The sequence below is a fragment of the Bison bison genome, unplaced genomic scaffold (genome assembly GCF_000754665.1).
Source record: "Bison bison bison isolate TAMUID 2011002044 unplaced genomic scaffold, Bison_UMD1.0 scf7180017864254, whole genome shotgun sequence".
NCBI lineage: Eukaryota > Metazoa > Chordata > Mammalia > Artiodactyla > Bovidae > Bison > Bison bison.
In genome coordinates, this window is record NW_011494826.1 from 9421018 (window position 1) to 9446056 (window position 25039).

Genomic DNA, 25039 nt, shown 5'->3' on the forward strand with positions numbered 1-25039 from the left:
TTGTCCTTTTGATGGTCATTCAACTGACTCTAAGAGATCTGTGAAACATCACTCATTTTGATAGCATTATATAAAACAGCCAATTTAGTTAAGTTAAACCTTTACTCAGGAAGAATTGAATTTATTTTCATCATATAGAAATTGTCTAAGGATTTCATTAGAATTTTATTAATAAGTACCATAGGGAAAACACATAACTTTTATAGTATCAAAGTAGCTAATAGTTGTGAAAGAAAATGTCATGTTGCAAACTTTAGCACTGTATTTTTTGTTTGTTTTTTGTTTTTGTAACGCTGTATTTTAGACAAATTCAAGTAAAATGTTTTTAAAAGGTTTAGAAAATGAACTGAACCTTCTTAAATTTGTTCCACTGTTTATTAAATGTAAGTACATACAGAGCATTGTATTAGGAAAAAGTTGAAATAACCTGTGTTCATCAACAGAGAAAGGCTAAACTGGGTTTATCTATATGATATGGGCAATTAAAGTTGTTATAAAGACTGAAGTAGGTTAGGAGGCAATGAAGTGAAAAGATTGCTAAGATTCATTAACTGTAGAAAAAGGAAAGCCATAGAAAAGGGTGTGGTATGAACATTTGGTGTGGTTTTTTTAAAGTGTGTATATGCTTGTATGTGCCTCACATTTTACTAAAGATTCCCCCCTCCAAAACCTATTAACAGCATGTATTGGAAGAATGGGGTACTTTTACTAATTACTTTGTAAACTTTTATAGACTTTCTGTACTACAGCAAGTTCATTTATTAAATACTGTCAAGGATTAATTTGAGGAATTGGATGATTTCTTTATGTTTAGTAGACTAGTGAGCATCTAATACTTACGAAATCATGAATATGAATGTGTATGTAATCTCATACTCCTCCCTAGGCTACGAGAAATTGAAGAACGGCTACATGGATTGAAAGCATCATCTATGACACAAACACCTGCCTTAAAATTTAAGGTAAGGAAAGACAGATCAGATTTTCATTGTTCATCTCAGTTTTTTGTCAAGCATCATTTGAAGCATGACATTAGGGATCAAATGAAATCCTAATTATTCTTTGAAATGAGTCTTTTTTTGAACCCTTACAGTGTGTTGGACCCTGCTGGTTTCTAGATTCTACTAAGAAAAGAATGGACAAGGCTCAAAATACATAACACAGCATTACTGGGGTTATTATACAGAATAATATATAGGCACAAGAAGGAGGTTTAATTTTGCCTATAAAGGTTTATAAATGAATGACATTTGTACTTAATCTCTGTAAATTGGATATTGCCAAGTAGAGGAAAGAAGAAATGCTCTGTTCTTAAAAGAAACAGCATAAACCAAGGTGTGGAGGGATATAACCCATAGTATGTCCAAAAATAGAGACAGATCTGGGAAATATCTAGTATTTAAAATTAAACGTTTGTGACCAACTAGTTGTATATGGTAAGGAAAATAGCTGGAAGTATATCAGTGATGATTCCACAGATGGAAAGCTGGCGTGTCAGCTGAAGTGTGTGACAGAAGCACAAGATGTGCATGTAATGCAGTTAGTTTGGAGCAAGGTGAGCAAGCCAGTTCAGCTAGAAGATACAAGATGCAGGGCATGGGGGCTGTGGGAAAGTAGGAAGAGAACCTAGATTTGATGGGATAGTGGAAAGCTTTTCAGGGTTTTTGAGCATCAGAATAGATCTGTCTTAGCAGTGGTTTAAAGAATAAAAAGTAGCAGAGAGACATTGACATTGGCCTATTGGAAAGGACACAGCTTATAGCTGAATAACAGCTTATTTGCAGTGTTAAATGGAGCATGACATAAGTCTCCTAATACTCATTTCCAGTTGAATATATGCCCATGTCTAGTGTACTGTGTTATCTCTTCTTGATACCTGTTTGTTTTATCATAGGAACTTAACATACATGTTACATGCTAGAATGATGCAGACATACTTATTCAATCTATTTCTCTGACTTATAAAGTTTTTTTTTTAACTTAAACATTTATAAGCCGTATAAAAAAGTTATAAGATACATTCAAAACCCATAAGAGCATGGTCTTTGGAGTCACCCCCACCTGGAATTTGAGTTCCATATCTACCACCATTATTATATATGATCAATGTTAAATATGTAGAATTGCTCTGATAGGAAAAATAAACTCTTCTATTTCATGTCCTGGGTTTTGTTGAGTATTATCCACTAAGTATATTAGAATCTCAAAATTCAATTATCACCTTCTAGAATTTATGCCCTTGTCAACCACAAATTGGGACTTGCCATCTACCTCCATAAGGATTAAATCATGTGCTGCTGCAGCTGCTAACCTTCAGCAGCCCCCTGAAAGGAGTTCAGGGTGAAGAGCAGAAATGAGGCATTCTGTACTCAGGGCGGGGGGCGGGAGGGATTTGGGGGGTGGTTGGGAAGACTGGCAGGACAGGTCTTCAGATAGCTAGGGATTTTCCAGAGCCAATTTTATGAGCACAATTCTTGTATCTCCTCATGTCTTTAAAAGCACTAAAATCATTCATAGTGATGACTGTTGCTTGTGACTAGCAGAAACCTTCTGGAAAAATATGTGCTTGATTGCATGTATTCCTCCTTCACCAAAATCACATATATACTGACCTTCCCCCCTGCACCTTTGGAACAGTTTATCAGAGCTGCCTCAGGTGCTGTCTCCCAGGATGCGGTCCTCATATTGCCCCAAATAAAACCTAACTCACAACTTTCCTGTTGCGTGTTTTTTTAAGTCGACACCCTATAGTTGGTATATCTTTCTAATACATGGTCATGTAGTCTAATAATATGAATTTTTACTTATGTAATTACTTATAGAGAAAAATATATAGATAACTGAAATTTAAAATTCCCAGGTGGCACTAGCGGTAAAGAACCCATCTGCCAATGCAGGAGACGTAAGAGATGCTGGTTTGATCTCTGGGTCGGGAAAATCCCCTGGAGATCGAAATGGTCACCCACTCCAGTATTCATGCCTGGAGAATCCCATGGACAGGAGAGCCTGGCAGGCTACAGTCCATGGGGTTGCAAAGAGTCGGACACAAATGACTTAGCGTGCATGCTCAAAAAGGAATATGTAATACATTGGCAAATTTATTTAGAACTTCAGAGTTCTAAAAGAAACAGAAGTCTTATATGCCTGTTGACTGGCAGATGGCTTTACTTTCAGAATAAAATATTAGATTTGTCACATGTGACCACTGAACTTTAAAAAGAGTAAAAAAAGTATCAACAAACATTGATCTGGAGAGTAAAAGACTTCGATTGTGATCATGAGGCTTTGCCACTAACTAGTTATGTAATATTAGCCAGATTACTTAATATCTCTGAATTCCTCTGTTCATTGATCTCTATACAGAGTACTTAGACTAAATGGCTAAAGTATTTTTTCTTCACCCACAAAATTCTTTTGACAGCTGTAGATAACACTAAAGCAGTCATTACTCTTACTGGAGAGATAAGGAATTCCTTTGTGTTTGTCAACCAAACTGCAAATCAATCATAAACGAAGAAAAGTTCTTTAATCCATGGGTTTAGCAAGTTAACAAACATTTATGAAGTGCCTGACCAGTGTAGAAACCATTTTGCCGGGGTGTACGTGTGCATGCACACGTGCATGTGTATATCAAGCAGAAAGGATTTACAGAGCTTTCTCTTCTATCTTAACTATTTTTGTATCTTTATCTTTTATTCTTTTCTCACTTTAGAAGAAGTAATGAGAGTAATCCTTTCAGAATTGATGCTTTCATCCCTGTCACTGTTATTCCAGATGCTTTTTCTTATATTTTTTATTTTTCTTAATACAGTTCTTCAGCCTTCAAACATCTTTAAGTTACTCCATTCTTTAAAAACAAAAATTTCTTAAACTTTATTTAGCTTTAAGCTACCATTTCAAAATATATATTCATTCATATATACTTTTTCACTTGGAAAAAAAATCTCCAAGGGCATGGGAAGAGATTAAAGATATGTAAGATTGGGGGCAGGGACACTGTTACAGTATAGTCCAGAGGAGAAGTGATGAAGTGAAATGTTAGAATCTGTTGGAATGACTTCTTAGGTGTTGGAGATAAGAGGGAGGAATGAATTTGTGATATCTTGAATCAAGATATGGAACATAGAGAGGTAAAGTGGGTTTAGGAGGGAAAGCTATCATGTTCTGTATGTAATCCAGTACTCATGACTACCCTGTTTTTCTTGAAGCCCTCTCCTCCCTTGACTTCCATGCTGCTGCATTATCCTGGTTCTCTTTCTTCTTTAACCCTCTCTTCTGTAGTTTTACCTACTCATCAGATGCAGACATTCCTTGTAGTTCTATCTAAAGCCACTTTATTCTATGTGATTCCTAAGCAGTTTTATCCATTCTCTCAATGTTATATATCACTTCTATAATGGTGACACATAGACTTAGATGATGACATATTCAATTCTATATCTCCTGTCCTAAATTCTCAGTTACCTGTTAGGTACGTTACAGATACCTCAAACTAATTATGAACAAAAACGTGGTTTACTTAATTTTCCAGTTCATTCACAAGCTACTACCAGATTTATTCACCTCCTAAAATGTGGGTCAAATCCTGTTGTCTTTCACTACCTGTAAAATAAATTATGCCCTGTTTTCTTAGTCAAATAGTCAAGGTTCTGTACATTTCTCATTCCAGTTACATTTTCCCCATAGCCAGTCTTCAACCTTATCAGATTGTTTCTCTCCTCTAAATTAAGCCAAGTTCTTTTCCGCCTCTGCTTTAGGTCATGTGGTTCTATCAGTATGGAGTATCTTTCCAGCCCCAGTGTATCCCAACCCCAACTTTGGAAATCCTCTTCATCTCTTATGGCCAGTGCACATCCTTTATCTACTCACCTGTAGCACACTTTCCCTCTCTTATGCACTATTTTACTCTGTCTCCTCTGCAGGATTATAAACTCTTGGGTGTAGAAGCTCAGCCTTATTGGTCTATATATGTTTCAGAATACCTAATATTACTTTACACAAAATAGTAGCTTAATAAGTCTTCCTTCTCCTTATTCTCATTCTTCATTTTCTGTTACATTTAAAGGTACTAAAGCTGCTCCTGGATAGTTTAAAATAATTAATGGTGGTTATATATTTAACAAGTAATGCAAATACAATCTAGACACAACTCATTTAAAATTATATATTTTGGAAATAGTTTTATTATTTGTATTTTACCATATATTACATTATGTCCAAATTCTTTGAAAAACAGTTCACCATTTTTTAAATTTAGGGTGACTTTATCATTGTAGGTTGAAAATTTCTTCTGTATGGGATCCCCACTAGCAGTTTTTTTGGCACTGCGTGGCATCCGCCCGGGAAACACTGGAAGTCAAGACCATATTTTGCCCAGAGAGATTTGTAACCGATTACTAAACATTTTCCATCCAACAGATCCAGTGGTGAGTTGTAAATATGGATATCTGTGTCTCAATATTAAATTTTTCCTAAGAGAATCTGTAAGAAATCTTGCAAGGTACTGCTGAATTGATGAGAAAGTATTCATTTACAGACATCTCTTATTTTATTGCACTTCACAGATAATGCAGTTTTGTTTTTTATTTTTTACAAAGAAGTTTTGCGGCAACCCTGCATTGAGTAAGTCTATTGATGCCATTTTTCCAACAGCATTATTTTTTAATTAAGGTATATATTTTGCTATTTAGACATAATGTTGTGGCATATTTAACAGACTTTTAAGTATAGTGGAAACTTAACTTTTATATGCATTGGGAAACCAAAAAAATTGTGTGATTCACTTTATTGCGGTGATCTGGAAGCAAACATGCAGTACCTCTGAGGTATGCTTTATCTATTACGCTTGATAAGTTCATATTTTTAAAATATTTTTCTTTGGTTTAGGGATTAGGAAGTAAAATACCTTAAAGATGTTCTGTTTATGTTGTATTTGTAGAATGAAAGCATAATGTAAAAGTACTATCCAGTTAATGGATCCAGTTAATCCAAAGGACAGGAGTCTTCTGAACTTTCAAACCTTAACCAGTTGTAATTCCAATAATGTAGTAGCCATAAAATTTAAAAATCCACTTTAAATACTTTGTTCTCTAAAGCATGTTGCAACATTGAAATGTGTGTAGTAGATCCTCTTAAAATTGAGAATATTTAAATATTGTGTATTAAACATGGAAAAGTGGAAGAATTTATTTTAGTCTGGTAGAATTACAACATTTTGGATTTTTGCATTCTCTGTTATGTTTGTAAATTTTTCTAATGTAAATAAATTTAAATTTTTGTAAATAAAAATAAATTTTTCTAATGTAAATAAGGATCTTGCATCCAGGTGAACAGTTTAATGTGAAGTAAGATTTTTGGATGAGAAAAATTCTTCATTAAATCATATTGGGGACAAGTATTAAATATAACTAAATTTAAGACAAACTATTTTAAATAGCATTTATTTTCTGAAAAACAGCTTTATATGACTCTAAAGTCTTTCAAAAGATCTTTGGCTAGTACCAAATAAATATAACATTGACTAAACGCTAGAATTTTAGAAAATTTTCCATATGTTAAAAAAATCAAAACTACTATATTTAAGAAATAAAATTCACTGAAATGGAATCTAGTGTTAAATTCAAATACTGACTGTACAATCTTGGCCAGGTCACTTCTGAGACTATCTATTTTTTATCTATATGATGCAGATGATAATATTTACCTCAAGGTTGTTAGGATTAAGTAAAACATATGCAAAACACTTAATTAGACCTTAAGTGTATTGTTATATCCATTCATTTTACTGATTTTCCTATAACTTGAAAGTGAACTTAAGATTGTAGGTGAACTGTGAGCTATATTTTGTATAATCTTAAACTTTATTATACAGTTGACCCTTGAACAGCTCTGGGGTTGGGGTACCAACCTTGTGCTCAGTCAAGAATTGGTGTGTAATCTGATAGTCAGCTCTCCATATCTACAGTTTCGTATCCACAGATTCAACCAATTGCAGACCATGTAGTGCTTTAATATCTATTTATGGAAAAAAAAACACACACGTATAAGTGGACCCATGCAGTTCACTCCTGTGTTGTTTAAGGGTCAGCTGTATTATGGAGGATTACAAACTCATTATTACAAATTATTTGTTATTCATTTTACAATTTTTCTGTGCTTTTTTTTTTTTAATAGTTATGTCAGAACTGTGCTAGGCAGTTTTTCTAAACTTATCTATTCTTCCCAACATCCTTCTGAGGTAGTAGAAATTAGAAAGTATTATTTCTTTTCTACAGCTTAAGAAACTGAGGCTCTGAGACTTTGTGACTTGGTGAGTGTCATATAGTTAATAAGTGACGGAGGCCAGAATATGAATGCAGGGAATTATATGCCAAGTCCATTGCCTTTTCTGCTATATCGTCCCTATTTCACCTTAGACAAATGGTCTTATATCATCATCTCATGTACTACATTAATCTGCTTGAAAATAGGGTCAACTGAGAGCTTAGATGTTAAAAATTGAGCTTATTTACTGTGTTCCAAGTTACTGTTTACTGCTTCAGTTTTGTTCATGAGACTTAATATAATCTAATTGCTAGATGTTATCAGAACATAATAAAAATGAATATTCCTCTGAAAAACAAGGTCTTCCCTGTAGTTCAAACTTCCCTGTAGCTACAAGGTCTTCCCTTGTAGCTCATGCCCACAGGCAGGAGACCGGGGTTCAATCCCTGGGAAGATCCTCTGGAGAAGGGAGTGGCAACCCACTCCCAATATTCTTGCTTGGAGAATCCCACGGACAGAGGAGACTTGCAGGCTACAGCCCGTGGGGTCGCAAAGAGTCAGACACGACTGAGCAACTAATATTACTGAAAAACTAATTTAAAGGGCACTATTAGCCTAGACTAACTCTAATTTTTTTGTAGTCTCATCATTAAGGATATATTACTAACAGTGAAGAAATAGAAATACATGTTAGGAATGTCAGGTTTTTAATCATTTCCTAAGGTCCTCTGAGCACACAGTAGAATCAGAATGAACAGTTTACTAAAACCTAAGCATTGTGCCTTAATGTTTTGTTTCTTTGAATTTTTTTACATCAAGGCTTATAGATTAGAACCATTAATACTGAAACACTACAGCAACATTTCACCTGTGCAGATCCACTGGTATAATACATCCAATCCTCTACCTTATGAGTATATGAAGCCAAGCTTTCTTCACCCAGCGAAAGATCCTACCTCAATTTCAGAGAATGAAGGCATCTCAACAATACCAAGCCCTGTGACTTCGCCAGTCTTGTCTCGCCGACACTATGGGGAATCTATAACAAATATAGGCAAAGCAAGCATATTAGGTAATTTCTCTTCGGTATTCCTCATCAATGAACTTAAGAAATTTTATATAGTCATTAAATTTTAGGTACCTGGAAATACTCTATATATTACAAAACATCTGAGAGTTAATGTATAGAGTTAACTACTCTCCTTATATTTGAAGGCAAAAGCCCTAAATTCTCTAGTTAGATCAGATCCTGTAGTTAGAGAATATAAGAAACCTTGATGCACACACACCCCAAAAGGTGGAGGCATCAAGTTCCTCATTTTAACCTTGGCCCCATCACTTGCTGTGAAATCTGGAGAAGTCACGTAGTTTTTAATGCTCGTCTCCCTCATCTGTGAAATGAGGGTGTGCTTGAGTACTAAGGGTGCCCTTGCCAACCCATTCTCTGATCTGTGTCCTAAAAGTCTCTCAAATCGTGTCCTCCTTGAGAGCAACAAGGATATTGAATTTCTCTTTGCGTGGTCTCCAGTTCCACCCACAGTGTTTGGTGTGGCGCTGGAGCTCAGTTGTGTGCCACTTAATTTGTCCTTTGCTTTTGGTTACAAGTTGCCTTAATATAAAATGCCACAAGATGGCACTGTAAGCAGGCTCTATCTGCTGGATTCATTGATATTCATCATAGAGATTGTTTATTCACAGCTTTTTATAACAGATCCACTTCACTTCCGGAGTAGGCATACCAATAGTAAATATATGCCCATATGAATGGCATGGTTCTTTTTATTAATATTTTTAATCTTATAAAATACTTTAAAAAACAAAGATCACTTGAATAAAATAGAATCTTTTTTTCTTTGTAAGCTATATTCCTGCAGTTTGTACAACTCTCATTCTGTTCAACACTATTTTTATTTAGAAACCTACAATATAAATTGCAAATTTTTTGTGTTCCCACCCTGGAAAAACATGACCAGGGCTTAGTCTCTCTGCCAACTGACTGTAATTATGGGTGGTGCTCTTTAGCCTGGTACGTGGTGTAATTCAGCAGAATGACTGGCCTGTTTTGTGAAATGCAGGGGCTGCAAGCATTGGAAAGGGACTTGGAGGAATGTTGTTCTCAAGATTTGGACGTTCATCTGCATCACAGCCATCTGAGACATCAAGGGACTCCATAGAAGACGAGAAGAAGCCAGTTGCCTCCCCGCCCATGACCACCGTGGCAACGCAGACCCTTCCACACAGCAGTTCTGGCTTTCTTGACTCTGCATGTTAGTTCATACTCTTCTTTCCAGGTTTATACTGTGTCCTTTTTAAACTGGAGGAAGACAAAGAGCATTAAGATATTAACACTAGCAGTCCAGTCTGTAATCTAAAGTACGCCCTAGCTTTTAAAGAAAAAAGTGCTTTTCTTTACTTACATTTTCAGGAATAATTCGCAGGTAAATGCAGTTTTACTCTCTGCATGGGTGAATTAAGTTAAGAACATTAGTAAGTGCCTTGTCGCACAGAGATCTTACACATCAAGGATAAAACAAATCTCTTTGTGGTAAGCACTCCCATAAAAGTAGTTTTTTTGTTTTTATTTTTAAACATGGTCTTCTCAGCTTTAAAAATTCATTTGGTTGCTGCAGATCTATGCTGTATCTACTCTTGATACCGTTTTTAAAATGCTCTGCCAAAACCATCCTGGTACTAATCCCATAGCTCCCTTTATCAACCTAATTATAAAGCCTTCAAAACTTTAATTGTATTAGATCCACTCTGTGGTTCCCATCCTGTCCCTACTACCTTGTGTAAAGTAGATACTCAAGAAATGAATGAAAGAATGGGTAATTATACTGGACTTAGCAATAGAATGATGCTTTATTTAATTTTTTCCAGTGGATTTATAAGGTCTAAAATCTTAAATAGTTGTGAAACACTAAAACACTTAGTGTATATTTACTTCTGAGGGTCTAAACTTAAAGCTTATTTATAAATGTCCAGTAAAGTAAAACCAGTGAGTCCTAGTTTCCATTGACTTATATAAGGAAATGTAGATTCTGAAACTAGTTACTTCCTTTCCGTAACTATAGCAAGAAGAAAATTTTATTTTCATTCTCTAAAAATGTTTAAACAGTTCATTTCAGATGCTTAGCTTTGTTTTCTTACCGTGTCTGCTGCTCTGAATTTTAAAATGAACAGCATTCATTGCCATTCATAAAAAATTAAAAAGGAAGTTGAGATGTGACAGTCCTAGAGGCTGGATCTTTCTCCATAGTCAGCCCCAATCCACGATGAATTATCCTAGCCATTGCTGAGATGGACATTCCTATTTGGGCCAATTCCATTTTTTAAACTTAATCCTATGCCTGACTCTGAATACTAGAAATTTTATAATTTCAAGCCTTTGAACACTGCCTAAAAAATTCATTTTAGGTTTTGATATTTGTACAAAATTCATATTTTTATGAGTTACTCTATGATTTATTGCTTAATAACAGAAATGAGATTGTGAAAATATAAAATTTTGTTGTAACATACAGATGTCAAAAGAAAACTATAAACTTCTGAAGAAAAATAACTTTAAATAATTTTGTAAGATGGCGGGTAAAAAGCCACAATTACTTGTAATGTTAATGCACAGCAATGATGCTAGTAAACATGAGGGTGAATAAGGGAACAAGAAAAGCAGGGTCAAATTTGAGCCCCAGAGAAGGGGTAAGGAAGATACCAGAATTCTATAGGATCTGAGGGAAAAAACTGTCTTTTAGTGTTTTTGCTATTTAACATAGAAATTTGAAAGTGATAATGATAATAAAGAAGAAACTTATTTCTTCTTCCAGGACATGTGAAGGTAGAAATGCTTAGTTTTATTGCGTTAAAATATTTGAACAAAATACGTTTTCTGTCATTCTTGCATATAAATTCTTTGTTGGTTCTAATGGTAAATTCCCTACCAACTATAGACTCAGCTAACTGAGCTAACATGATTTCTTAGTTTCGTGTTTTCATCTTTAGATACAGATTTTAAAAGTCCAACTTTTGACATTGGACAACTGCTGTAGAAGAATTAAGCCTTTTAAATCAAATCCTCTAGATTTACCTTTGACTTGCTTCAGTAATATACTCTTCTCTGTAATCCTGGTTTAGATAAATTTCTTAAATCATAATTGCTATTTTGGCTGTATCTTGCAAATCATAAAATCGTTCTTCCTTAAATCTTCTTTCTGGAATTTGATCACTGTGATTAGGTGATTCTGGCTTCCTTCTTGCTCACATTGATTGCCTCAGTTCTTCTCGATAACCTTCATTCTAAGGCTACCGACTTTGATTCTCCTGCTTTTTGAGGGTAAGATGAACACAGACTGAATTCGTGATCAATCAGGGTTTCTCACTTTGAAGAGTTAGTGTTGTCAATTGAAACTACTTCATTGACATCAATTTGAAGCATCTTATATAGCTGCTTTTCATTTCTTTTGAAAAGTATAGGCTTATTTCTGGTGGTTTTACTGTTTCTTTTCTTGTACCCCCTTGTGTTTGTAACATATCATGAAAAGAATTTGTTTCTTTTAGCACTGTTTTGCCTCTAGGTTAGAACTTAAATGAACTATAAATTTGGGGGATGTTTGAGCGTTAACAGATTATGACATTGTATTTCAAAATTAATTATGCTTACATTTTCCATGACAGAGCTCTTTACAGAAACCTAATTGTGTACTTCTTTTTGTTTGCTAGGTTTAATCAGCTTATTTGGGAGTACTGTTCTAACTTTTGGCCACTGCATCACTGAAGGCCATTTGTAACCATCAGCCAACACTTTAAAGCATCTTGTGTTTTTTTTTTTTTTTCCACAGATTTCAGACTTCAAGAATCGTTCTTTAATCTCCCACAACTTCTTTTTCCGGAAAATGTAATACAGAATAAAGATAATACCCTCGGTATGGTATATGTCAGGAATAGCATTCAGAACGCTGTGAAAACGGTCTACTTAGATTTCTTCTGCTCACTGAAAACTTGTTCAGTTTTTCTATGAGAGCAGCTTGAATGTTACCATTAACAGACTATTTCAAATGTATTCTCTTCCTGTATTTCCTAATCTTAAATGGTAGTGGTCCTGAAACCGGAGTATTCATTAGTTACTTAGTGTGCTAAAGTATATCATACTCCTATGTGCTTCTCCAAAGAAGGAACTCTTTAGAGAGAGAAGAAAAGCATTAGGCCATTTTCTTTCTTCTCTGTTGCCCTCCAGCCTTCAGAGAGCTTCACTGTTCTTTTCATGTAATATATTTAAATATAAAAGGATTTCATAGTATAAAGAGTTTAATCATTCCTAGTTATTTCAGATATTAATAACACTATCCCTAGGGCTGTTAGTATGCCACAGATGATACCTGGTTTCAACACAAATATTTAATGGTCTTTAGAGGTATAGGCTTGCTTTGAAAAAAATTATTGGCTACAAGAGATATTTTCAATCTCCTGATTTTCAGCAGATTCAAAATGTATTAGTAAAAATTAATCTTAGCAGTTTAAAATTATTTTTATCTTAACTTCTCATTCCTTTTTTTCTATATCTCCTTTCTCTTTCCTTTTTTAAAAATAATGGATTTTGTCTTTAACCAAAAAAGTAAGTTACAAGTTTCTCCTTGTGTTTTCAAACCGTATCTGATTTTGCAATTTCCATGTTTATAATTGCTAATTTTCATGCATTTTTTCTTCTTTCAAAAAAAAATTCTTAACTAGATATAGCTCCCAAAACAGGGTGTCAGCATAACAAGCTGATTTGGGTTTTTAGCCCCGTGACAGCAGTTTGTGATGATCTAATTCAGTGAACTCCTCTCAAGAAATGATTTTTGTAAGTGCTGTCTCTAGTCCCTGCTCATGTAATAGTCACTTCTGTAAAGAAATAACTGACTTGTGCTTTTTGAATATTAGAGAAAGGAAAATTAATCCGTTAATCTATTTGTCCTACATTCAAGTAGTCCTTTTATCCACTCCCTTAAAGCCATCCCAGCTACCTAAGCAGTTAGACCACTTGTCATAACTACCCCACATTGATTCAGATGGTAATATGTATATGGCTTCTATTTTCTCTTCTCCTGTTTTTATTCATTCAACAGTTGTACCATGAGGCAAGTAGATAGTCACTAGAAGAGGCACCAGGATGAACCAATTTCAGTGCTGCCCATAAAGATGTTAAATGCTTATGTGGAAACTTAAGTATATTTTAGAGGGAGTATATTCTTGTAGGGAAGGTGGATAACTACAGAAATAATATAATATATGGTAGAATGTGCTGAACCTCATGACAGAGATTCTAAGGAGAGAAAATGTTTTCACCTGGAGAAATGAAAAAAAAAGGTTTTGTGGAAGTAGGACTTAAATAAGCAGAGATGAAGAGACATTGCAGAGAAAAGAAACAGCACAGCACAAGCGAAAACACAGAGATGGGAAGCACAGGTTATGCAGAGATCTAGAAGTTAGTTCTGAGAAGAACCAAGGATGAGTAGAAGGGAGTAGTTTTGAATATGCTGAGGAACATTTCTCCAACCAGATGGTAGAGGATCCAGCAGATCTGGCCATCCCCAGAAGTTCCTTTGTATTCTTATGAGCCTGTGTTTCCCCAAATAGCCCATCTGTTGTCAAATGTTAGGTGTCTGAATGTCTTTCAGAGTAGATTAGTGTTGGGAAATTTGGAGATCAGAAAATGGCAACTAATTATAAAGCTCATTATGGAGTTTTTGCTATTTTTTTTTTAAATAAAGGATTTTTAGAGAATGTTTTTAAATATATTTGGAGCTATGATAAGTCACAAAATGTAAATATTCCTTGACTATCAAACATCTAACTACATAAAATATATGGTTGCTCTCAGGCAGAGGAAAAATAAGATATAATTTATCAAGAACCCTGATCATATATTGCAAATGATTCTTCTGTCATTTGGAAACCCAGTTTCCTTTACTAGTACTTTCTACTTAGTACTAGATACTAAGGTTTTCTTAGTTAAGACACTCCCTTTAAATAGAAGAAACTTGTCCAGTTGGTAAAATGGTTACTTTCTATTCATGTATTTTACTTTTTAACACCATATTCCAGGTTTGACAAGCCCTGTGCACAAAAGAACACTCTACTGAAGGCAGAGTGCTGAGGAAACTCTGCCTTCAGCCTGGGTAGATGGCAGACATTTGCTAGGAGAATAAGGAAGAAAATGTGCCCATATGCATGACTCCCCCAAAAAGAAAAGAAAAGGTGAAAGTGAAGTTGCTCAGTCGTGTCCGACTCTTTGTGACTCCCATGGACTGTAGCCTACCGGGTTCCTCTGTCCATGGGATTTTCCAGGCAAGAATACTGGAGTGGGTTGCCATTTCCTTCAACCCATGTTTTAAAACAGTGAAAGCAAATTATTGATGATTGTTAAAAGCCAGCAAATTTTTTTTTTTTTCATTTTTACCTCTCCTCAACTTTGAGGAATCTTAAATTCTCTTTTTGTAGATACAGGAATGTTAACTCGTAGGCACTCCAGAGAAAAGGATTGAGTGATTTTATGTTCTCCTTTTTCTTGACCTAATTCAGTGAAAGAAACTAGGAACATACTAACCTGTCTAGTGCCACCCCTTCTTGATACAATAATAATGAGAAGGCTGGTCCAAGGCAACTCCGTGTAGATTTGGGCCGTCTTTGGCCAAGAGCACATCTCACAGCACATGTAGCATAGTACTACCATGTAGTGACCTCACACCGTTGGGAATTCTGTGATCTACTTAAAGAAAAAGATGAGACATTGGCCCACCTACATCCATCCATCCACCCGCCTGTAAAACCAACACAAATATGGTGTCAGCTGCAAACCAGACTGCCTGGGGTAAACCTTTTAAGGAAGATGAGAGACTGTAAAATAGGTTCATCGAGTACAAGCTGGTTACCTAAATTTCCATTTTGATGGGGACAACCTACAGATAAATAGGGAGGGGATGGGGTAAGCCAATCTAGTTAATGACACTTATTAAAAATCCTGTAGGTGATAAGAAGGACAGGGACACATAATGAGGCAATAAGTTCATCATTTGAGTTTGTAGTATACGAAAGGCAGTGTTGCACAGTGATAGCACAATAAGAATACATTTCAGGGACATAAAATCAAAGTGGAGCCGAGTAACACTGGTTGTAACAGGAAAAATCTCCCTTTAACTTTAGAATAACAGTTGTTTAAGACTGTTGGCCTAGGAAGGCATTCTACAGTGGCCTTTAAAAGGAATTCTTAGAAATAACATGGTATGGGCTTCACCAATTTTAATGTGTGTTTCCCATCTCTTCGTTTTTCCTCTTATTTCTCCTTTTTTTCTTCATAAGTGACTTCACCTTGACTCCTCTTCAAGGAGTCAAGTTGTGTTTAAGAATTCATTTCTTCTTTTCATCTTCTTGTCTCTTGTGCCAGAATGTACCTACAAATTTTAACACAAATGTCCCATGGAATACGAAAGATAAAAGATTGACATTCCTGTCCCACAGTTCATCATGTGGATTTCAACTATTTCTGACTTCTTATGGACTAGCTTATAATTTAAATGAGAAAAATAGCAGTTTTGTAAAAGGTCTATGTCAATATATTTCATAGTGCTTTATAACCTGACTGGGTATTTATACTATTTGAGTGTAAATAAACCTTATCTAAAAATTTTTAGACAAGATCCATGGACATTCTTTGTCAGAAAAGCACGATTGAAAAGAAAAATAACTATAAAGGCATTTTTAAATCACCAAATGGTATTGTTTAAACAGTAGCTAAACATTTATATGAAATCATGCGCTAAAATGATATGATTTCCTTTATGCGATTTCCAAAGCAAAACCCAACTTTTCCTCCAACCTCCTTAATTTTTGCCAATTTTTACTTTTTATACCTGCTAGCATGCTGAACAAAAGAGCAGATTTTGAGTCTGAACGGTAGTGATTTTTATTTTTAAGACAGACCCTTCAAAATACTGTATGGCTTATTGACAGCTTTTGAGGGATTCCTGAAGATGAAATTATCATTTGTCTAAGTGTTTTATCTCTTAAGGATTTGTTAGATTAACCAATTGCAGTGGTATAGCCTTGGATTTGGTAAGGTGATTTTTCTCACGTGTTACAAGGATTTTCTGTGTGTTTTAGAAAAAACTTAATTGAACTTACTGAGCTATTTGAGGACAGCACGGTTGTAAATGAAGTCCTTCCTCTCAAGGGCTACCACTGCTCCTCCCACTCTCACTTCCCCGCCAGTGGATTCTTGAGCACGGGCGGTCCCAGGTGCCTGTTTGGCCCAGCTGACAGCATGGAGAGGAGTATGTTGTGGCCCTTTGAGGAATTCAGCATAGTGGGGAGAAAAGCATCGTAGGACTGTAGTAGATGTTATTCCAACGTGTTCCCCTGAGCCAGCTAACGTAAAGAGCCTCACCTGTGAAGGAGCCTTTGCGTGCACTGTTGCACTCCTGCTGACATTATTGCATCTAAGGCTGACCCGTCATTCTGCAAGAAGACTATTTGCTGTATCTTTCAGGTTAGGCACAAATTTTAAATAGGAAAGCCAGGATTTGAGGCCAGTTTCTTTATTCCAAATATACTGTATGGTACCAGGTGAGATTTTTGTTTTCTTACTTTATTATTCCATACTGACCTGAGCATACAAAGGAGAGGATTCACCAGACAGAATCCTGAGCTACTGAGGCTCTTGAGTGTTTTCTTCCCATAAGATGAGAGTGGAAAGTCACTTTTTAAAAAATAGTAACAATAATTAGGAGAGTCACTTCTGTTTGGTAAATTTTTATTCTCCAAATCTAGTAAGTCTGTGTAGAAACAATCTTACTGTGATACTTACTCATTTGTTTGACTTCTTTTTAGTGGAACTGGATCACAGAATTGACTTTGAACTCAGAGAAGGCCTTGTGGAGAGCCGCTATTGGTCAGCTGTCACGTCGCATACTGCCTATTGGTCATCCTTGGATGTTGCCCTCTTCCTATTAACCTTCATGTACAAACACGAGCACGATAATAATGTGAAACCCAGTTTAGATCCAGTCTGAACCCTTGAAGGACATTAATGGCCCAAAACTGATTTTTTCTTGTTAAATATGTGTGTCAAGATATGAAAGTTTCAGGTTTAAGTATGTTTCAGTTTTGTTTAGGGCAAGAAATATTTGAATTTGAAAGCACTTTATTTTATTTAAAAAAGCAAAACAAATGTTCAGTTCAAAAGAAGTTATTTATAATTTTCATCATTTTAATTATGAGTCTGACAGAACCCCCTGCAGAGAATCAAGGAGGACCTGGAATTGAGGAAGATTTGGGAACCTGCAAGTTTATAAATCACAATCTAATTTCTCCCAAATATAAAGGCATATTAATGGGTTGAACCTAATGTATTAACCAAAGTATGTTATAAATCTAAAATGATCAAGGTCCAGGATATTCTATGTAAAGATCACAAGGTGGTATCATTGTTTTAGATTTGTATGAAAACTTATATTTCCACAATTTCTTTGAAACATGAGTATAACAAGTTTAAAATGTTTTGAATTTAACTTGTTTAACTCTCTAATGCCGAGAGAAACATTTGAACTACTGTATTTATAGTTTATTACCTCTGACTAATTGCTTTGTGTCAATGTATGAACCATTACATTTTTTTAAAATTTCTTTGAACAATTTAAGAACCACATTTATTTTCTATAATGTTAAGACCCTTTTTTCTCAGAACTCCATCTTTGTACTCTTCAGATGAATATATAGACACTGTGGCATAATTTCAGTATTTTTTCCATTAAAAACTTGTAGTTTCACACAAATAACACTAGTTCAATTATTTTGAAAAAGAAAGTGAACTTTTTATGATGTCACATGCACCTCAAAGAAAACTGAAGTTTTCTACTTGACACAGAATACTCCAGAATAGGTACATTTAGTAAACTTTATTGGAAAATTAGTCAACTTCTCTGGAGTAGGGAGTATAACTATTTTAATTAAGTATATAAGCATCTGTGTGCCAAACAATTAACATATAAAAAGGGGATAGAGTGCCCTAACAAATTTTTTAAGTGTTTTGAGGAATTGTAGTTGCAACATAGACACAATGTTCAGGATTCTGAGGCATCGAAAGAGTTTCCTTGGCTGTCATTTTTTCCACAGTGCTTTTCATCTGAGGAGCTCAAAGTGCTGTGTGATTAAATAATCTATGTAGAAGTTCCTTGAGGTAAGTGAATGAGTGTTATTCTCATGTTACATGTTAACACACTAAGGCACCAAAATATATAAAGTGCCTTGAATTAGATGACATAGCAAACCAGGAGAGCTCAGATTGAAGACAGGCCATATTCTTTTATGTGCTATTCATTGACTTGTAATTCACACGTGACCTTTTATTTTGCAAATAATAATAATAACAAGTTGCCATTCATAATTTGGAGAAATGACTGAAACCAGTCCTTCACCCTACTGGTCATATACATTCTTGGGTTCTCACGCACAAAGGAGGAGTTACTTAGAAGGAATCAGTAGCCATTTCTGCCACAGCCAACCCTCACTTCTGAGAGGCTTCTACTGGGTTCTCCTTAAGGTGCTGTATTTGCTTATCTTAGCTTCACAGAAATCATTGTCAAACTAGGAGCAAAGTTGGTCAGTTATACATCTCACCTTCCTTCTTTAGAAGATATAGAATCTTTGGCTTACTTGTAGGCTTTACTTAGTTGGCCTTTCATTGAATTTGCACAACATAAAGCACTTCTTAGTGTTTAAAAAGATCCTAAGGCTTCATGGCCAAATATGTGACTCACTAAGAAACTCTTGCTATAAAAGGCTTTTGATGCTATCTTAGCAAAGCTGAAGCAATGTCTTTCAAATCTAGAGATTCCTGTGAACTCAGGTCATTCTCATACCCTGTTTATTTCATAGTTCTATTTAGTTTTCAGGAGAATTAAACTTCCATCTCATATACTGTTTCATTAAAGGTACATGAGCCTTTGGGTCTTAAGACATTCAAATGCCTCAGAGCTTTAAGGGATTCATTCTTAACCACTAGAATGTTAAGAGCCCCTTTCACCTGAGGGGAGTGAAAACCTATCAAACCTTTTAATTTGATATTCAGTAAAAGGAAAAGTATACTCCCATAGCTATAGGAAGATATCAGCTTCCATTTTTTCATGTTAGGGAAAAAATCCAATTTAGCCACATGGAAGTTATTTGAATTCTTGAAAAGAGCAATATTCAAAACCACCTTTTCGAAATGAGATATTCTGGATTATTGGACAGGTGTTTTGTTTTCAATTCATTATTTCATAAACATGGCGTTTTTTATTTCACAGTACTCTTCTTGTTTCCATGTCTCTGCATGTTATCATGGAATGTACTTGTATATACTCAAGTAATATACAGAGTATGTGTAATTCTAGCTTGATTTAGAAGCTAAGTCAGTTACTGAGTAACATTTTGCAACTTTATTCCTGCAAGTACTAAATTGGCCAAAAAGTTCTGTTTTTGATACATTAAAATTTTATTCTCTACTTTGTGTACCTGCTCTGATGATTCTTCTGAGTACTGGTCAGACCATTCAAACAATTTTAATCCAGTTCAGCCCCTAAGAATTATTTATACTTAGAATAAGGAGGATGTTTTGTTAGTTCATAACTTTATTTTTGACAGTAATTATACTTGTGTTATAATCCAGTGTTACAGATATTAGCACTTATTACAAAATATTCTCGGTTTCCTGGTAACTAATTTATACTTCAGAAGTAAGCCTTAGGAATCTTTTATTTTACTTCTGATAGGTAGCATCTGTCAGCCTTTGGGAATTCTCACACTGAACATGTTGTTTAGAAGGTCTCAGATGGTGACATGTAAACATTCATCTCATTTTCTTTGTTTCCTCATTGGGGCTGAAGTATTCTGATCTTATTCTGGCATTGTCTTCCCCTAAAGAGTAAACAGGAAAAGAAACCATCAGTGAAGTGTCACAGCCAATTCCATGACTCCTTCCAGTGATGACACTTTGAGCCCCTTAAGGTAGAACTAGACCAAACCTAGAGAGTTCGCTGTAAGGCCTACAGTAGAGGAAAAATAATTGAGTTCCTTTCTAATTAATAAGGTGGTTAATATTTCTGTCTTCTCAGCCACAATGAGTAGGGCATTCGGACAATTGAGAAAACTAATTTGAGTGCATGTCTTAGAACTGTTTGTATAATCTTTTGTTAGCTTGGAAATGAGGCTAAGGAAGATATGTGATACTAAAGAAGAATCAAGGCAGAGCTAAAAAGAGGATGTAGCAGTCCTTCACTGGAGAAAGAACTAGAACTTGACCAGACAAGTCTGAGTGTTGGATAGTTGACTTCTGTGGTTATTCTCAGGTATTTTATCTGGATTCTGCTTGTCATCCTGCTTGAATACTTCTGCCTCAGGCCTTTGCCAGTAATCTGCTGGTCCTCTGACTGAATTTGAAACACATGCAGGGACTTCCCTGGCGGTCCAGTGGTTAAGGCTCCATGCTTCCAATGCAGGGGTGTGGGTTTGATTAAGATTGCCACCAAAAAATGCATTAAGTATTTTTATGGCTAGGTATGGGCAATACATACTGTTTCCTGGCGTTTTATAATAACTTACCTTCCTAGAAAAACTTTTGTTGTATATACAGCAGATTTGGCAGGAAGCATCCCCACTGAACTCTTAACTCTGTTAGTTCTAGGATGGGTCTAAGAACCTTGCAACCCACGCTGTCTCCATTTGCATTAGTCAAGGGGAAAGGAAGTTGCCAAGGAAATACTTGTAGTATTGAGCTTGGAACAGTGTACAGAATGGCAGGATATAAAATTTCATCTCAAAGCTCGTTTAGTAAATGTTAGTACTGGCGTGATAACAGCCTGGATTATATGCATCCTGTTTCAGTCCTCATTGGATATTTGCAATAATTTTCAGAGGATCTTAAAATTTCAGTGTTTATACAGATTTTAGAGGTCATCTCATCCAACCATGTTTTAGTTTGATGTGAGCATTTAAATAGCATAAAGGTCTTGAAAAATAAAGGTGAGGGACAGCATGTTAGGTTCACCCCAAAGACCTTGAAAGACTAAATACTTGGCAGTAGAGGAGGGAGGTTATGGTCTCTCTACAGAAAAATGTCATTGACCATAGTGGAATTCTGAAGCCAGAAGGGGTGTAGAGACCATCATTTTCCAAAATATGTTATGCAGACTTTAATAGATGTTGGTTCAGAAAATAAGTTTGGGAAATGCCAGATTTAGAAAACTTTTACAGCAGGACTTCAGAAGCCTTCAGTGTATTAAATGCAATGTGAATCTGGTGCTCAGGGGTGGAGAAGGGAAGTTTTTCCAAACTTAACTTAACCGTAGTTAATGGCAACCCATTCCAGTATTCTTGCCTGGAGAATCCCGTGGACCGAGGAGCCTGGCGGGCTACAGTCCATAGGGTCACACAGAGTCAGACATGACTGAAGCCACTTAATATTCAGCACAGCATTTATATGAATATACTTAGGAAAATGCTGTCACACTTAATTCTTACAGCGATGTATCCTTTTGTTTGACAAGTGACACTCTAAGATCAGATGGCCAGCCAGTGATAGGAGTCAGTGCCTATTTCCTTCCCATAATACATCAGGAGCCCCTAAAGGGCAGAATCCTCACACCCACCCACCTCCCTGGGCCGGGGGATGGGGGGGTGGGGTGTGGGGGGGGATGCCTCTTTCTCATCCCCTCCCCTAGCTCCAGCTGTAATCTGATGCTGATGCTTTAGGAGCTGCAAGATCTCCATGGAGGACTATAGGCTTGAGTTCCCCAGTTGGTCGCCTTTGTTCCCAGGCTCTTGTGAAAGAGTGCCTTACCTGGGCTGGATATACTTCCTTTCATGTGTCAGATTCAAAATACCCAGGAAAAAAAAAGCAAAAGAATGAAAAAATTAAGGAAAAAAAAACAAAATGCCCAGGAAACATAGTTTTTCATTGTGGTGATAAATGCAAACTTGGTAGGGAAACAAGTTGCACACTGTTAAATAATATTTAATATTGCTTTTATGTCTTTCAAACTGTGCATATATTGACCTTTTATCAAGTCCTATCAAGTAGAGCCCTTCTAAAACTGTCCCATCATAGGTTAACTAATAGAAATTTTAAAATTCAAGTATTATATTTTGGGGAGACTAGGAGATGAGTTTCTGGTATGTGTGTCTTTTCCCCCAAAACAGTCTTCTTGGCAGGTAGTTAGCATGTACTGTTCCTTGGCCTTTGTGTTGGATTACAAGTGGAAGTGCACTTAGCATTGTCCATCGCCTTATGGTTTTTCATTTATGTGTCACGGGCAACTTCCTTCCCATCCTACCACTGTCAGGCTATGTTGGGAAGCTATTCTTTAGGGAGGTTACATCTGGTCTTGTGCTGGAGTAAGATAAAAAACAAGTATGTTAATACATGACCTTTAATCCTTTCTCCTAGAAGACATCAAATATCTGTGCATCACTCATATCTTCCCTTGACAGCACCCACACTCACTACTGTCTCTGCTTGATCTCCAAAAATATTTGATTCCTTGTGAGCTTTGTGATAAACAAAAATATAACCATTTTGAGGGTCTAAGGCTGTCATAATAAATCCAAACTCTGCCAACAAGAATCTGGGTTTTTTGTTTTGTTTTACTTTTGCCACTAGGCATTCCCTGGTGGCTCAGCTGGTAAAGAATCTGCCTGAGTGTGGGAGACCTTGGGAAGATCTCCTAGAGAAGGGAATGGCTACCCACTCCAGTACCTGGAAAATTCAATGGAGTGTATGGTCCATGGGGTTACAAAGAGTCACACGTGACTGAGCGGCTTTCACATTTCTCAGCGGGAGGTAACACTATGACTCTTGGACTCTTAGGTTGTTGCCTTTCAGCTTCTGTGACTCTTGTGTTCACGCTCCCTAAGTGCTGTCAGTGACTGCAGTAACAACTCACAGAAGGTGGGCTTTTTCATTTTCTTTTCTTCATTGCCTCTCATTTTCAGTAGTAAAGGCAGGTTGGTTTTCTCAGTGTTCAGTTTTACTGAAGCATTTTTCTTGTTTGATCTGAGCAGTGGCCAGTTCGGATGGCAAAAAGTACATAACTTTCATTTTAGAATTTTTCCAGTCTTGATTTTTCTCATTTGGAACTTGTGCATTCATTCACCTTTGATAATTTCAAGGAAGTGAGAGGTAAGTAGTAGAACTCTCTCCCGGGTTACACTTTTTCCCTAGATGAATTGATGCATTCATTATCTCATTCACCAAGCACAAGTCATTGTGCCCTCTATTAGACAACCTCAAAGAGTAGGCTCTTCTAAGCATTCTTGGGAACATGGTCCTCCTCATCTTTGTTTATGGTAATCCAGAAAGTTCATGAAGAGTGCAGATATTAAAATCTACCTAGTCATGAAATGAAATATGATGAACAATGTCAGGGAATATATAGTAAAAAAAAAAAAAAATCTGCTGGTGAACAATGGCCACCACCCCACCTCTTACTAGGAGGATTAATAGCCACTGTGGCACACTGGCTCCCTCAAACATGAGAGGGAAAAGTTGGTTTGTTTTGATCCTGCAAAATCTGTTCACAGCTTCTCAATCCAGGGTCAAGATGACCATAGTTCTCAAGCTTTTGGGCTAACCTGAATATGTGATAACTGATAGAAGATTAATGCCAAGAAGCCATGCAGATTGGGATCAACCACTACAACATTTCCAGTTAACTTCCCATTTCCTCACACTTTAGTTCGTACCAGACCGATTGAAAAATAGGGTTTGAGGTATAAGAATCCAGGAATTTTCGTGCTAGACAAAAGTAATTCCCTCGAGTGGTATTAACTTTAGATTGGGAAATAAAAGGGCCAAGATGAATGGACTACATACATTAATTGAATTGAAATGGGACAGTGTTCGAACTGAAGAAAAAGCAAGTGTGGGGAAAGAAAGCTACTTGATGCCTGGTCAAAATAGTCTTGACAGCTTAGTTCATTTTCTGAGAAAGGTGGATGATACTGTGGCATGGATCTGATCACAACATTTCTTGAACTGAAGACCTGTGCTGGCTCCATTTATCTTTGGAGGCTCCCTGTGACCTAGCCCAAGCTGGATCTCCTTCCTGAGTTCTATCCTTAGCAGCATTTCTGTCACAGCAGACTATGCAGCATTCACCTAAGAATGCATGTGTTTTAGTTACTGTAGTGGTGACTTGCTGTTTTGATCTGCCCAACATCCTAATTCTCCTCCTTTGGGGTGGGCACTTGCTATCTACCTCTACAAGGATTAAATCACATGCTGCTACAGCTGCTGGTTTTCAGCACCCCCTGAAAGAGTTCAGGGTGGAGAACAGAAACGAAGCATTCTGTGCTCCAGGAAAAACTGGCAGGACAGATCTTTAGAAAATATATTTTCAGGAGCTGATTTTATGAGCCCAATTCTCGTATCTTCTTAGATCTAGAAAAGCACTAAAATCCTTCATGGTGATACCTATTCCTCGTGACTAGCAAACGCTTCACAAAACTAGCAGAAACCTTCTGGAAAAATACGTGTTTGAGTGTATGTATTCTCCCTTCACCAAAATCACATATATACTGGCCTTCTCCCCTCCCTCTTTGAAGCAGTTTCTTAGAGCTATCTCCTGGGCTGCAGTCCTCATTTTACTCCAAATAAAACAACTTGCAACTCTCACTTTATACATTTTTTTAAGTCGACATGGTCCTCTCTTCCCCATCTCTCTATGAATTACTGCCCTAGGCCAGCCCACTCTGTGTGGTTCTAAGTGGC

At 36.3% G+C, this 25039-nt stretch overlaps 1 protein-coding gene across 1 annotated transcript in view; it reads left to right on the forward strand.

The window, feature by feature from the left end:
* Window positions 1-21907, forward strand: part of DDHD1 (DDHD domain containing 1) — a 75172-nt gene extending 53265 nt beyond the window's left edge. The window contains 6 exon segments of the mRNA XM_010847774.1: window positions 887-962; window positions 5277-5426; window positions 8083-8335; window positions 9339-9530; window positions 12099-12182; window positions 17125-21907. Coding sequence (XP_010846076.1) covers window positions 887-962; window positions 5277-5426; window positions 8083-8335; window positions 9339-9530; window positions 12099-12182; window positions 17125-17306 — 937 coding nt within the window. The 3' untranslated portion in view covers window positions 17307-21907.
* Window positions 21908-25039: the final 3132 nt, after the last annotated feature.